Raw genomic sequence first — 15,804 nt, 5'->3', positions numbered from 1 at the left:
CCTCTAAAAATGAAAGATGCTATTACAGCACCACATACAGTTTCCTTAATGCCTTAAGGACACCCTTACCCTTCAAAGCTATGCAAAGCATGAGGTTTTTCCTCCATGAATGAGGAATCTCAACGAAAGTCACAACATTTGTGTGGAATGAATATAGACAGAAAAATGGATCTGAGAATAAGTTACCACAAGGGATGATTCCAGAGCACCCTGTAAAGCACAGTTCAAGGTGGAAAATCACCAAGCAGTGAGACTTACCTGATTAGTTATCAGTAAAGAAGAAAATTCTAATCAAGAACATCAAGATTTTTCTCAATTACACAGTCTCAAAATATTATTTTAACCTCGTAGGACGCTAAAGTTTTCAAAAGTGTTAAGACACATCAGCCACAACCCAGAGATGAGAATCCTGCAGAGATGACTTTTGCTGTTTAGTAAGACACATTCTTACCTGTCACTTTCTAAGTTACTTCTGTATTACAAGCCAACCAAAATACTATCGTCTTAATAATGCAAAGGACTCAAAGTAATGAGCTCTTCAAACCTTATTTTTACTGAAGTTCCTAGTTTAAAGAACACAAATCTCAGAAACAGACCCCCAAGACTCATTCAGGCTACATATAATCTGGGACCTCTCTCAATATTAGACAAGTGGACTGATCAAATCAAAAGATTGTAAAGTTTTGGACATAGGAGTTACTGAAAAATCAAAAATGCTATTAGAATCAAATAAATAGTTGAAAAGCTGTACTCAAAAAGAAATCTAGAAGTCTATTGCATTTTCTTAGTAGCTAAACCAGATGTGAATTGCCTGAAAATTGTGGTGAACAGGTTTTCACCCTTCAGAAAACATTGTTACACAGTTCTGAGGTAGATTCAAATGCTTAGTCAATTCCACTTTCCATACATTTCAATTTCTCATCCTAAGATTAAAAGAGAAAATAGGAAGATGGAAACGAGCTCAAAATATGAACTTTTTTCTACACATGGCAGGAAAACATCTCCAGTGACATCTAGAACTTTCTTAATTACTACTTCTAATATATACTTTGTCTCTGTTCTTTGGATAAGTTTATCTCACTTTAGAGCTTCTGCTATCTGGTAAGTTTTCTTTCACAGAGGAATATATCAGATCTACATTTTGTATAATATAAAAAATTAGATCAGAAAATATACTGTGATACTTACTAACTGTATTTCCAGGTGTAAATTTTACAGATGAACCCATTTTGTTTTCTTCTGGGAGATCAGGTGGTTTCACAAGTAGTGGGCTAGTAGGGTTAGCATGATCTAAATTGAAAAATAAGTCTAAATAAATCAATGTATTCAAACTAGCCTTTACTTCTGAAGCCAACGCTTTATATTAGTTTTCTACCCTTATCTAAAGTGCTGCACTCAAGACTAAAATTGGTGTATGATTTTACATAGTAATAGTGTTATTTCTATTTCTATAGTGTTAATAGTTTGGAATCTTTACTCATTTACAAGGCTAAGGATATTGTGAAAGAAATGTGTTGTTTATTCTCGTATTCTGCATGAGTTACATGACCTTAGGAAATACTGGCATGGCACACACCTACAAATTAAGACTCTACTGTTCCTCAAAAAAAAAATTGTCAAACCTCCTTGCTTATTATTATTAAAAAAACCCAACCCAACCCAACAAACAAACAAAAAAACCCCAAAAACCTTAACACCACCCTGAACAAAAAAACCCCAAATGAACAACCCAAAACCAACCAACCCAAACCAACAAAAAACTCCACCAAAAACAAAAGGCTTGCCAATCCTCCCAAATGCTGTCAGGTTTCAAAATAATAAACTCAGTGTTTCTGACCACAGCAGAACAAGCTTTATCAATGCAGGCTGTGTTCTCACTCTTCACAGTCTCCTTTCAGAAAGCCAGAAACCTAGACATCCTCCTGGAGGCCCATATCCAATCTATATCATCATGCTCCTGAAACTACTTCAAGCAGTGATCTCCTGTAGATGGTGGAATTTTTACTGCTGCAAATGGCCAATTCAAAACCTATCTGAACAGTACTCCAATCCTTAACTCAGAGAATCTCATTAATTATCCTGGTTATAACTCCAGATACATTCGTCCATGGAGAAGAAAAAAGCATATTTAAGGAAGCAAAGCCAACTGTAATTGTACAAATACTTTCTCATTAGCAAGAGAAAATACATTACCACTTCCAGTTCTTTTAAGCTCCATTTCCTGCATGTGGATTTTGCTTGGAGTCATTCTTATAGGAACCGGGTGCACAATTGCAGTGTCCTGCGGAGAAAATCAGAGTTAAGTGATGTTAATCTATTTTTAAACAGTTCTATTATGAGGGTCTGACACCATGCAAAATGTCATCTCTAAACAAAATTTCATAAATTTAATTTTTTACACAAGTGCCAGGGACTTGAATATACCCACAAAACCAAAGCTCTATAAGCTGAAGTTTCTCTAACGATTTTTGAGGTGTAACCTAGCATACTACAGTGATGTATAAGGTGTAACCTAGCATACTACTTTAAAAGGGCACTAGAAATGTTTCTATGCATAATCAAGTTGTAACTAGGACAACAGCTGAGATCTACCAGCTTTCCACAACTTCTGGCATACCAGAAGTGAACCTTCAAAAAAACCAACCAATCAAAAAAAGGAAAAACCAAAAAACAAACCCCCCCCCCCCAAAACAACCAAAAAACCCCAAATCCACCACAAATGAAAAACCAAACCCCAAAACTACCCAACAAAATCTTGCAATTTCAGAATCCCACCACTGAGATTTACTTATGATGCCTCAGGAAGTTATTGCCTCTTTAAATTGTATGAGTAATTCTCTATAAAATCGGTACTTTGTAGTAGTTTAAGACAAATTGTTTTAGGAGTCTTTAAAATAGAATCTTCTAAACTTGAAGATAATAAACTCCATGGAATATACCTCTATGGTCTAGATAGGCATTGACCTTAGACTGAGGCATTTTCTTTGTAGTTCAGATAATCGACTCCACTTTAATGTGCTTTATAGACAGCGCTTTTCATTTGGTTTGGAGACTGAGTAGATAAGTAGATGGCTTAAAAAAACACTTCACTTAGAACTTTTATGTTTGTTCTCAATTTAACCTAAAAATATGGACATAGTGGTGTGAGGCTGTCATCTATATTCAGAATATATGAATAGGTGGTGCAGTGACAGCACACAAAAAAATCCTAGATTACATCTTGTCCCTAGAAATGACAAGAACTTTCAGAACTATGCAAATACAATCTGTTCTGACTACCTAAGTTGATCAATTCCACCATGCTTAATACATTTACATTAATATTTTCTAAAACTGTTTAATCTTACACTATTCTTGCTGCAAATAAGAACTTTTAAGACCACCTTCTAGGCACAGCTCAAACACTCTTGTTGCATCCGGCTTCTAGGAATATATTGTTTGGTTTTTTTTTTTTACCCTGTAATGGGATTACTACACAAAAATCACTCTTGCTGTACCTACTTCAGCTACTATAAAAATCACATCTCATGGTGAAATGGATTGTTATATAATGTATTAATTCAGACCATTAATCAAATTTTACATAAAACATCATGTCACCAACTTTCACCTATAGTAGGCAAATTATGTTCCCATACTGGGAGATGAATGTACCGTTTTAATATTTTCACTTATCTTTTACCTCCAAAGCAGCTGCTCTTCCAGCAAAAAGACAGAAGAACTGGTCTATGAATATACTCTTTAGTTAGTTATTAACAACTGCTTGAAAACGCCTATTCTCTCCTTTGGGGAGGCAGGAGCTGTTCAATAAATCAATCCTAAGCATCACGGCTGAGCCTGCTAAACTCAGAAGTCTGCATACTGCTACTGAAAATTTGGTGCCATTTGTTCTTATTTTCATATGAAAAGACTCTGAAGTATCTATTCCCACAGTCCATTACCTTAGTAAGCTTTAAAGATGCTCACCACTCTAGATTTTTTCTCAACTACAAACATTGTAAGAAAATAACTCAAAAGTGTGATCTCCCAGTATATTTTCTGTATTTCTACTGAATTTCTATTTAGACAGACATGCATACAGGCATATACACACAAACAGCTATATATGAATTTTCCATATATCATGGAAATCATCACTTTCTACTTTTTACACTATTAACATATGGGAAAAAATCAAATGTCAGATTTCTGTCATTTACTAATTATGTGTAAAATAAACTACTATCTTATTGTGGAAACAAGACAGTGATAGCTCTTTACTGTCGAGCAATTACACATAGTAAGAAACAACTATAAATTGATTTCCATCATGTTTACTTCATTAAAGCATAAAAATAGCACATTTAAACCAAAAAAGTCTCTCAGATGGAAAAGGGCTGTTTTTCACTTCAAGTATGACAGTTTCATATGGTTTGAATGTTAACTAAGGGCAATCCTGAGCATAGGGAACAGCGCAGTTTGATTTATACTTTCCAGCATCTAGAAATGCTATTTCCACATAAGTATCAAGGTTAGCTTTGAGACTGGAGTACTGATGTACTTAAAAATGTATTTATATTTACATATTATATCTTTTCAGAAGTGATGTTTTTAATACTAAAAGCAGTTAAATGCATATTAAGTACACCTATAATTTTGTTACAGAATCAAATGGACACCAACACTGTAATTAAATTAAAATGGATACTAACAGTGGTAATTAAACCCATAAGAAAAGCAGGATGAAAGCAGCAGCTAAATACTGAAGTAATTTTAATGCATCTCAGAAGCACTTCAATGTCACATGCTGTGAAGTTTAAAACCAGCAGAACTGGAAATGCCATAGTGAATTTCTGGCTCCCAAACTTCACAAGCTATTTAACTACATAATTCTTCAGAGCACTCCTCACTGAGTAAAACATTAGAACAGCAGAAGTTTAGCTGAAAAAATACTAACAGCCTTATTATTGAAAGTAACTTGGCAAAAACACTAGGAATATGAAATACCACACTGATTAAAGCCCAGTAGTTTTTCAGTGAATTGGCGTTGTCAATTCCTAAAATTTTGTACAAATCAAGCTCTGCAACTTGAAAACACCAAAACAACACTTAAGACAAAAAGTAAAACAGGACTGGTTTATCATTGGGAGTGCCCCTTGCATTGACTTATAAATATTTAAGAAAAAATCCATTACACATTTAAATACTCTGCATAATACAGGTTTTGATAGCAGTGTTGTATTACCTCAAAATCAAGGGAAAAGCATTCTTTGCATTCTGGTATTGACCATGAGCAGTACTAGAAAATTTGTATTTCTAAAATGAGTAAAAATCTGAAGAAGCCTGCCACCATTCCCCAAAAAGCAGTTCATGGAATCATGCATAACAGCTAAATACAATGAATGGAAATTCAGTGTTAATAAAATTAATTTCAAACAAGCAAGCTAAGTGATTGACTTACAGGATCAGCTGGTGCAATGTTAGAATCAAATTGGGTCAGAGTTTGTGAGCTTGAAGAGCGTTCGCTAAATGTCTCCCACTGCTGAACAGACAGAGGACAGAAGTCAGCATGATGAGAAAGATGGGAGTAAAAGATCACTGAGGAGATTTAGCATAGTAGTTCAGAGGTTGCACTGGAAAGTACTATATTTGCACTGGGCAGTACTTGACTTGGAAAGCACAACAATACACATTAAGTATTTCTATTTCAGTCTGAGCTTGTTGTGCAACCAAGTTTGTTACCTGTCAATATTTATCTTTACATTCTCATTTCACAATGAAGATACAGGTGCACAGTCAACAGAAGTACCTTCAAAGTTCACGTTTGCCAATGAAAATCATACAAGGAAAAAATATTGTTAAGCCATTCAAACATTGTAAAGATAAAAATCAGTGACACATATTGTGTATTTGTAATTATAAAGCACACTAAAAGGTTCTTCAGCTTTGTAGCTGCCAAGTTTCCAACGTATTTTGTAAATACTGATTTTCTTACAAAATCCCAGATGAATGAACACTGAGTACTCCAATTACACCAGTTCAGCTTGCCAGTGCAACCCCTCAGAAGTGATTCTATACTTTAAGAGCATTTTTACAAGTCTAAATCACTGACAAGGCAAAGAATTAAACTCAAACACACTATTGATTGCTAAAAGCAAATAAGTCAATCTCTGAACAATTTTGTAAGATATAGGCATGCTGTACCAATACATGGCTGTCAAGAGTCCACATGCTTGTCAAGCAACAGCCACAACTGGATCAACAAAGTACCAAAGTACATAAAATCAGTCTGTGATCCAGAAACCAGATTACAAATCACAATAGGAATGCTAAACTTGTAATATATTGGTAATTAACCAAGTCTCAAACACTACAACAAAAATTAGACATTCAAAACTTTCAGTGCTCAGAAAATTTGACAAAAAATTATGTTAATATAATTGTGAGAACAAACCAATATTTTTGTCTCATCTCTATAGTCAAATCAATGTAAATGATTCCAGAAGATACAGGACAAACTATATGGTGTTAGTCAACCTTGTTTCATGTGCTCCTCTACACCGAAATACATTCGGTGAATAGCCTGCATGTGAAACTAGCCTAAACCAGTTATTTCAGAAATAACTCTTTATAGAGGTTCCTAAGTACTGCTTTTAATCAGCTGAAATTAAAATCAGAAGAAAAAAGATTAACTAAATGTGTAAGTGCTTTCATGTGTGATAAAGCTCTGTCTCTACAAGGAGCAACATCTCCTCATTTTAAACATTACATTAAGGCAAAGATTATGGGATACTGTTCATATATTTTTTGGGGATGGCTTTTTTCCAGGTTGGGTTTTTTTGTTGTTGGAATGGAATTTTTATTTTCTTTGTTTTAACCCACAAAAATACTCCTTTCACGGACAGAATCTAACGAAACATTTTTAGCAAGGATGTAAGGTTTCCTTCCTAACTGCTCTGTCATGCTAACTGTATTCAACAGTTTATCTCTGTGTTGCTCCACCCCTTCAAGAAAAGGCAGCACTGCAAGTAGTTTGGAGCTATAAAAACCTGTTGAGTGAGCCAGTTCTTACTAAGTCAGAAACTTAACTGCAAGGTTGTGCCAGCATTTCCCCTGACTTTTCTCTTGCATTTACACAGCTGCTAATTTTCATGAAACATGCATTAGTATTTATCTTAGTACTACCCTTTGAAACTTTATTTGGCCAGTGGCTTCAAAGTTAGTGGCAAGACTGGCAAACAGACCACTACAGAAATACTGTTTCTTGATTTTTCAAAATTTCCATAAAGGCATACAGCATCTATGTCATAATTAAGATCAACAATAAAATACTATGTCTTAGAGATGGATGCTGAATTTACCTCTTATTCTACTGCTCTGAAATGGAACTGCAGGTACATGTATTATTTGTTCTCAGGCTTCCTAGGTGGACACAGACAAATGAACACCAACACCTCCTGACTGCTTTGGGGAATATGCTATTGTGCTCCATCCTGAGATACTACCAGAAGCTAGTTACTGCTAATTCCCTGGTTAACAGGAAGCTACATATATTAAGAATCTACTAGACTTCATCTCAAACTCTATGCAAGGTTTAAGAGCATTGACAATACAATTGATTTGCTATGTTTAAATCCCTACTAGCTAAAGTAAAATACTTGTCTTCTAGACTTGCAAAAATGTTTCAAAAGTACTTTCAAAAAGTTAATTACTAGAAACTAAAACTCACGGCAACCTAAACCGTTACTACAAGAACATTGAGACAGTTGAAACAAGGTGTAAAGGGTGCGAACTCAAAAGCAAATCTCTGTATATGTGTCAAGGCTAGTATGACCACATGACACTAGACTGTTTCCAACAAAAATTCTGTAGGATGTTTGTTTTGTTGTGTTTTTTTGTTTGTTTGTTTCATTTTTTTTAAAGCTCCCAGAACTAATTGCTCAGCCTTGAGACTGAATGGAAAAGATGCCTGAAGTGAGGAAGAAGTGATGAATGAACAGGCTAGAATGTGAAGCACGTAGTATCCAGAGCTAGGTGGATTTCCGTAGTCCTTTTTATTCTGAGTTTGAGATTGCCTTGGTCCATACTTGTGATCTTACAGTAACTGAGCCTGGCAACTAGAGTCTAAAAATGAAGTATGAGCTAGGAAGCACAAAGTAACCAACAGTTTTGAAACTAATGGAGATGAAACTGCCTGGAAAGGCAGATGATCCAAAGATGTATGGCTTTGTTAAGCAATTTGTTGATGACAGTTATAAGAGGTTCACAAAGGAAACAATTAGACTGGTGCCTGCAGTAATACCAGGAATTTTTTCATGGCATTAAAACCTCACGGACTTTGACCTGACTCATGCTGAAAAGAAAATACAGAGGAGCAAGAAGCATGCACAGCAATATGGCTAGAAAATCAGAAATTCCTTCGTGTTAGAACAAAAACTCTTAACATTTAATAAGTGTTCAACTCTTATTTTAGTATAGTTAGTATCTGGTAATATTTAGTATGAGAACTTTTCCAAGCCTCTTGAAGTTTTAGTAGATTTTCATAAAGAAAATACCACATTATCTATCTGAATGGACAAAGTCAGTTTCGTAAGACACGACTGTGGCTGACAGAATTGTCATTAAATTTGTTCGATTAGTGCAATTACCCTATTTGATTGCTTTGAGTTGCATTGGACAATGAAGGAATCTTTTCAATTACAATGCAGATTACCAAATTATTAGTTTATTAAATCTTTATTGCAAACACGGAGTCTATCAATGCAAATTTTAATACAGTTGCATACACTTACAGCTTTTTAGCAACAACCGAGTATCTGCTCACCTCCCTCCTAAAGCTTATCCTACACGCAGTCTAAGAGTCAATCTGTCAAACAGAACAACTAAGAACCACTAAATCATTTTCTACATTTTCTATTTGGCAAGAATATCACTGTGAGGCTAGCATTTACCCTTAAGAGGAACAGCAGACTTTACAAAGACCTTCCTCCTGACAAGAAGAAAATTTCCTTTGCTCCTAACTTTAATCCTAAAAATTTGCTTATTTTCTGTTTCACACTGCCTGTCCTTTGATTCGTCTAAAACTTCAGCTATCAATCTTCCATTCACTTGAAGTCTGAAGAAGAAAACCACAAAAAGCTTTTTCAGTAAGAGAAGCAGAGTAGGATAATACTCAGCTACTGACAGAACTATCTCAGATGCTAGTTTTAGATTCTTCTTGACAGTTTTCAAAACATAATTTCAGCAGTTTTCCCCTACTCCCTGTAAGCCTATGCCATCTTTTTAGTATGGCTACAGTAAGGAACTCATTTGAGTCTCTGAAGTAGCTCTTGGAGTAAAACATTGGTTTATTCTAAGTCAAAGGCAAAAATGTAAAACAGAGCAACAAGACTGACTCTAGGAATCAGTTCCTTACAGGCTTTAACAATGGACATTCTGGGGGGGAGGGGGGAGAGGAGAAACCACAAAACAAAAAAATCCTGTTTGGTAACTTCAGTTTCAAATTCTGACAAAACAGAGCTTTAGTATATAAGACTGCTTATATAGCAAATATGTATAGTAAAGGACAATAAAGCAGCAGTAGATAACAGTATAAATTTAATATTTAAATAAATTTAGCCAACAGATTCAACTTTGATTCTTTGCTTCTGACACAAACCCAGGGCTATGACTTATCTACATTACTGGTGAGGTAACTTGTATTTCAGGGTAAAACCCTCTGCAGAAATAGGTCTCAATGTTCAGTTCCATCAGAAATTTATTTTGACATTTCGCAAGTGTTGACTATAAAAGTCCTTCAAAGGTAACAAAAAAACTCCCCAAAACTCACCTTAAGTAAGAAAATCGGGAATGAATTCAATTTATCCAGTAAGTGCTATGAGTTCATTCTGTCACTGATATAAAGCCTAATTACTGTTAATGGCAACATTTTAAACAGTAGCTCATCTCACAATGAGACAGAAAAATTAGAAGGAAAATATTAACTTTTTTACAATTTAACACATGTAGAACCTTCCTGTGTCTATTTGTCCCGCTTTTTCACAATTTGTGATCAGAAATCTACTTATGATGAATTACATATGCATACACAATTAGTTACTGACTAGCAATTAAATAACTCTTAAATAAAAGTGCTAACCTCACTGCTCTGATTCAGTTCTGGCCAGGTCTGGTTTAGCGATGGCATTGATGGAGACTTGCTTGGAGGTGCTTCTGCTGGAGAGCTGGAGTAACCTACCTCACCTGTCTGTTCCCCAACTTCTGAAATGAGAGGAAGCATTATAGACCAAAATCATGAACCGCATTCAGTTTATTCTCAAAAAAGCTGCTCACATTTCATGGAAAGTGCAAAGTACCCTTTGGTTTCATCTTTTCCAAGTAAATACTTGGCACCAGACAAAACACACTCATTCAAGTAAAGCATTCTATTTATCTGGTGCTACTCTTATTTTGAGGACCTTTCTGAAAACTGGACTTTGAAGATTACTCTGTACCATACTACCTCCCTGTACTCTGACTTTTAAATAGCATTTTTAGATGTTGCTTACATATTGAAATAAATGTAATTCATTCTTACATTGAGAAATTTTATACTAATGTTTATTGCATCAAATCCAGCACTGAGTTTATCTTACAGAATAAAATACTTCCTTATATGAAAGGTTAAAGCAAAACAACCAGTATATCAATGCAAACACCGACCAGAAATATGACAAGAAATGAAGAAAACCATACTCACAGGTTATTTCCAAAGAATATTCTAAGTTTTTAAACCTCCTTACTAAAACAATAATATTTCCATTCCCTACATTTTGCAAATTGAACAAGTGCAGCAGCTGTCATACTACAACTGCACATTGTTGCTGTTATTTCAGTTTTCTTTGAGCTTTCAGCAAGTACAGTTCCTTGCAGAAACACTCCTTCAGAGTTATACAAATTTTCATGATGCTGAGCAATTATTTTTGTTCCGTTCAAACTGTAAGAGAATTGGGTAAAGTAAATCTGAACAGCAGCTTAGGCATTCTGCCCAACACAGTAAAATCCTATTTACAGGCTCTTCAATTTTGCTAGGTACCACTATCCAAGCTAAAGTAACACACTGAAAGCCTCAAAATCCTGAAGTTCAGATTACAACCATATAATGTAACAACAGGAACAAGTGAAAAAATGACTGATAAGTAGCTAGACATATTAACAAGATGTTTGTAGTCCAAAGAATTAAAAATCTGAACAAGAGAAAACACCGCACAAGGGGAAAGATGGCTTAATTAAATTATCATTTAGAAGAACTGCTTGATAGATATGAGATTGAAGATGGCTGCCGCAAGATTGTGTTATACATGGTACCAAAAATTGATTAAAATTTGTAAAAAGGACTGGGTTTATGCTCCCAAAGAGCTGAACTCTGAAGTGTGCTCTTCTGCTGTGACAGATTAATATTCTGTCTGCTGTCTTCCATTCAGAAAAAACTTGTAATTAATCCAACGTCAAATTGAACTGGAAACACTTTAATTGTCAATGGTGACAAATGCACCCATGAAAACTAACAGCTCGTTATTTATAGTCTCCAGAGTGCTACTGGGACACCAAGAGGCATAGCCTAAAAAGAACAGACAAAACACTGAAATCCAGAAAGAAATTAATTGTCCCATCTTGAGGCCAGGGAAGACTGAGTGCTGCTGACATAAAGAAAGGCACAGAAAAAACAATAACTCAAAATTTCACAGGTCTTTAAGCTTCCTGTAAATACCAGACAACAGGTTGAAATGCAATGTTCCCAAAATTGTGCCCAGCACCTAGCATCAAGTACTACTGTCTTTTAGGGAAAATGGCTTCACAAATTATTCCAGACAGAAACTGCACCTAAATACCTGCTTCAGGAAAAAGCATCTGGCAATAAAAACACAAACCAGGCTACATCAAGGTGATATTTACAGATACAACCATGTCTTCAAGTAGTCAAGATGACATGCTGGTCATGGTATACAAAATGTACTAAGCCATCAATTAATAAAATAAATACATAAGCACTCAGAGAAGTATTTATAAAACTGCCTGACTTCATGCTCCCATTTTCATTCAGTACAGTTCTGGCTGTTCTTACACAGACAGATCTCCCTCACTCTGAAGAGCACACCACAGCATAATGTCAAATCTTAAGTGGAGCAGCTGCAATACAAATGATTTTGAAGTATACGATACAATTCAAAATACTAAGCCCATTCAAATGTATTGTAGAATTACCACATTATTCTAAGGACTTAAACACCTCATTTCTCTCTCTAGTCAGTAGAAAGATATAGCACCTCATTTAACTTTTTTTTCTATTAAAATTCTTTAGAGGCATAGTGCTATACCAGAAAAATTACCAATATAAATGCTTTATTATACAGTAGGTCTATGTCATGTGACAGAAATATGTATCCCTGGCCATGACGCCAGATGCAAGACAAGACCACACATTAACAGGTTTGGAACACCTGCAGTTGGTCACATAATAGATTCACAGGGGCTGATGAGGGAGCGGCTACCAGAGTAGAACAGGAACATTCTTCCCTTCCTCTGTTCAAACAGAGACATAGGGGGTAGGGAGCTCTCTGCTACCCCTCTTTCTGCCGGCCACTAGTTCAATAGGCAAAATGGAAAGAGACAGCAAGTTTCAAGCACCAAGGAGAAGTAAGGAATATCAAGGCGAAAGTTTCTAACAAAAGGACAGAATTAATATGGTATTGTTAACACTTCTGAAATAAAATTTACCGTCTTGCACACTGGTTTAAAAAGACATCAAGTAATTCACCTTCTTGAGCAATTTGAAATCATGTTATTCACATTGAGACTTTAGTCAGTAGAAGATCATTAATAATTTCTTTCACGAAATTGTTATCCCATGAAAGAAGTGCACTCAAAAAGACACTCCAGTGTCACACTTTACAGTTCTGAGAAGGCTGTTGGAAGCAAGCTTAATTGAAATACAGTTCTTCGGAGAACTAAAAAGAAAAAGTTACAGAAGTTTAATTGGTTGATCTTTCAAGGCTGATTTTAAGTCGAACTCTTGCAATTTAACATGTGCATTAGTATGCACATACACCTACAAGTAATTTTTAATTTAGATTAAAATAGTAAATGTATTCAGGAGATTTTGACTGTTATACCTACAAGTAAAACTACAGCCACATCAATAATCACTTCTCCTAAAGTTTTCTATTCAATATACAAATTCTGGTGCTGAATCATGTTAGATGCTAGAAAAGCTACTTCCAACACTGGGGGCCCAAATTTAAAAAAAAAAAATCTAGTTAGATAAAATTCAACAAGTTTGCAAGAACTGTCACTTTTCATTTAGCTGTAACAGCAGATTCAAATAGAAATCAGAATGTTTCCTTTTAAGCAGAGCTTACACATTATGGTAACTTTTTAAATAGAACAGGGTAACTTTAATTTAATATCAGAGGGAAAAAGACTGATTTGTACCTCACGGTAACATATCAAAGTTTTATATTAACCACATTGCCTACAATACAAAAACAATAAACACATATATAACACTTTCTGGGTTAGTGTCCAATTTATAAAGTTTCCAGACAACTTAGGTTAAATGATAAAAGCCTTGAAATCTACTACCAGTCAAGGCAGTAGAATATCAGGTACAGATATTGTACAGTTGTACTGTACAACAACAGTTGTTGGGTGGTTTGGTTTTTTGTTGTTTTTTAAAAAACAACCCCAGTGGCTTATACAAATTAACATTACTCCATTTCCTATAAAGGCTTTTGCTTGGCAATCACCTTAAATAAAGAAATAGACAAATAGGTAGTTTTTAGACACTTGCTAATTATTCACGCAATTAATTGTAGTTATTTCTCATGTACTTGTCATAGCAAGATGTTTACTCATCCTGAAAACAGTTCAGTTGTTGTTGTTGCAAAGTTTCTTTGAGGAACCACAAAGCTACTCACGAAAAAAATGGTTTAATTATTAAAGCAGAGGTAATAAGAGCTACAGTATCTAGTTTAAGAACTCATCAGTAGTTGTCAGATGAAGTTCCCTGACATACAAACACAGTATTGAAGAGAGCCCCTTTGAAGTATTTACTAAAAAGACATAAAATTCTAGGAAATTGTAGCACCTGTGCACCTATAGTATAACCTGACTTCCCAAGCCAAGAGTGCTTGATAAAAAGTAATCTAAGGCATAAAACACTCTGTTTCCTTTGTCTGTTTTAAAATCTATATAAATACACCATTCCATGTAAAAGTGGTGTTTCAAACAGGATGTTTGTGGCCATCTTCCTTTACATATATACACACACACATATATGTGCATGTATATATACAAAAACATTATATATATATAACACCTGTTCTTAAACACCACTTTTACATGGAACAGTTGTTTGTTTTTCAGTTATGGGAGAGTTTCTGGCACAAGCAGACTCATACATTCAATGGTTTATCTGGAAGCATCCAAAGATAAAGGACTACGCACAGAAAGACTAAGTGCCAAAGCAACAGAGGATAAATCCAGCTGTCAGGTCAGGACAGAATAAAAGAACCAACCAAACAAAAAAACCCTGTATATTTTATATACAGAAGATTCTGTACTTTCAAACTACAGTCCTATCTCTAGCATTGAACCTGGTAGCACTTTCCAAGTACCTTCATTACCTAGAAGCTCATGCTGTATTTTCAGAAATGAGAGGGAACAGAAAATACATTCATTTGAAATCAAATTTGAAGTAGAGCTGGACCGGGAATTTGGAATACAGTAATAAAATCCATACTGTGACAGTTTTGTTTTCCTTAACCTTTAAAGGCCACAGGCAGTATTTCCAAATGTGATAGTCAATGTGTACTGTTCCTAAATAACATCTCCCTGTACAGAAATACATATGTGCTTAAATTAGCTGTGGGCACTAATTACGATTTCTAAAAATTGCACATTACTTTATTTCATACTGACTAATGGATTATGTTCATACAAATCTGTAAGTATCTGCTGATATACTGTAACAACTACCCCATCACTTGAAAATAGTGAAATTTAACTTGATGCATGTCTTACCTGTGGAATCTTCCAAATCGATCAGTTTGGGCATTAAACTTTCAGGTAACTTTTGTGGCAAATCATAACCATTCTTCCTAGCAACTACCAGATGAAATGCAGCACAGAACTCGTCCAATGTCAGTGCACCATCTTTATCAAAATCTGACAGTTCCCTAAAAAGAAAAACCTTAGTAAAAATAAAATTTCTTAAGGTTATGTTATTTCAAATTACATACTTCTGCTTTGCTACTTGGAAGATCAAAGAATGCAGTTTATAGTTCATTTTACCCTAATAAATACTTCATATTAGTGCTACATGCTTTACTCTTCAAAGATGAGCTTTCATTAATAACATTTCTTAGTGCTTAAAGATAATTTAAACCCACTTTTATCTCTCCAGGTTTTTAACTCATTAAAGACTACTACATAATATTATTGGCCTCATTTTTGGCAAAAATGCTGAGGCAATGTTTATTTTAAATGGGAAAACAGTTGAATTACAAATCAGTACACACAAAGATGAAATCTGCCAAGGTAAGCCATTTAATGATAGCATGCAGTGATGCAGTACAAATTACAGAACACAGCAAAATATAAGCTTTGCACCAAGTCAAAGCTAAATTTGTCATCAAGGCCTACTAAGTGCATTTAAAAATACTTGCATCTGCACATTTCATTTAAACTTAAGACTTGAATAAATAAATATAGGTAAGGAATTATTTAAAATGCATCTTTAGCAATAAAATGCTCAAATTGGGTGTCTGAAATTTCTTCAAAAGCTCA

General features: G+C 34.9%; 1 protein-coding gene across 15 annotated transcripts in view; it reads right to left on the bottom strand.

Annotated features, from left to right (window-relative positions):
* REPS1 (RALBP1 associated Eps domain containing 1) overlaps positions 1 to 15,804 on the bottom strand; it is a 64,022-nt gene that overhangs the window by 11,106 nt on the left and 37,112 nt on the right. For 11 of the 15 annotated variants that reach the window (XR_013956624.1, XM_080615712.1, XM_080615724.1 and 8 more), the window contains 5 exons: positions 15,040 to 15,194; positions 10,118 to 10,239; positions 5,441 to 5,521; positions 2,194 to 2,281; positions 1,189 to 1,290 (listed from right to left, as the gene is read on the bottom strand). Coding sequence is in view for 14 of the 15 variants with exons in the window: in XM_080615712.1 (XP_080471838.1) it covers positions 1,189 to 1,290; positions 2,194 to 2,281; positions 5,441 to 5,521; positions 10,118 to 10,239; positions 15,040 to 15,194 (548 nt within the window). In the remaining variant the exon portion in view is untranslated. The remainder of the gene's footprint in view (positions 1 to 1,188; positions 1,291 to 2,193; positions 2,282 to 5,440; positions 5,522 to 10,117; positions 10,240 to 15,039; positions 15,195 to 15,804) is intronic. The other 4 variants (XM_080615722.1, XM_080615725.1, XM_080615721.1 and 1 more) reach the window with 3 other exon arrangements.

The sequence above is a fragment of the Psittacula echo genome (assembly GCF_963264785.1).
Source record: "Psittacula echo genome assembly, chromosome: 4".
In the NCBI taxonomy this organism is placed as follows: Eukaryota; Metazoa; Chordata; class Aves; order Psittaciformes; family Psittacidae; genus Psittacula; species Psittacula echo.
Note: the sequence above shows the minus strand (reverse complement) of the source record. Positions and strands in the feature narration are given on the sequence as shown.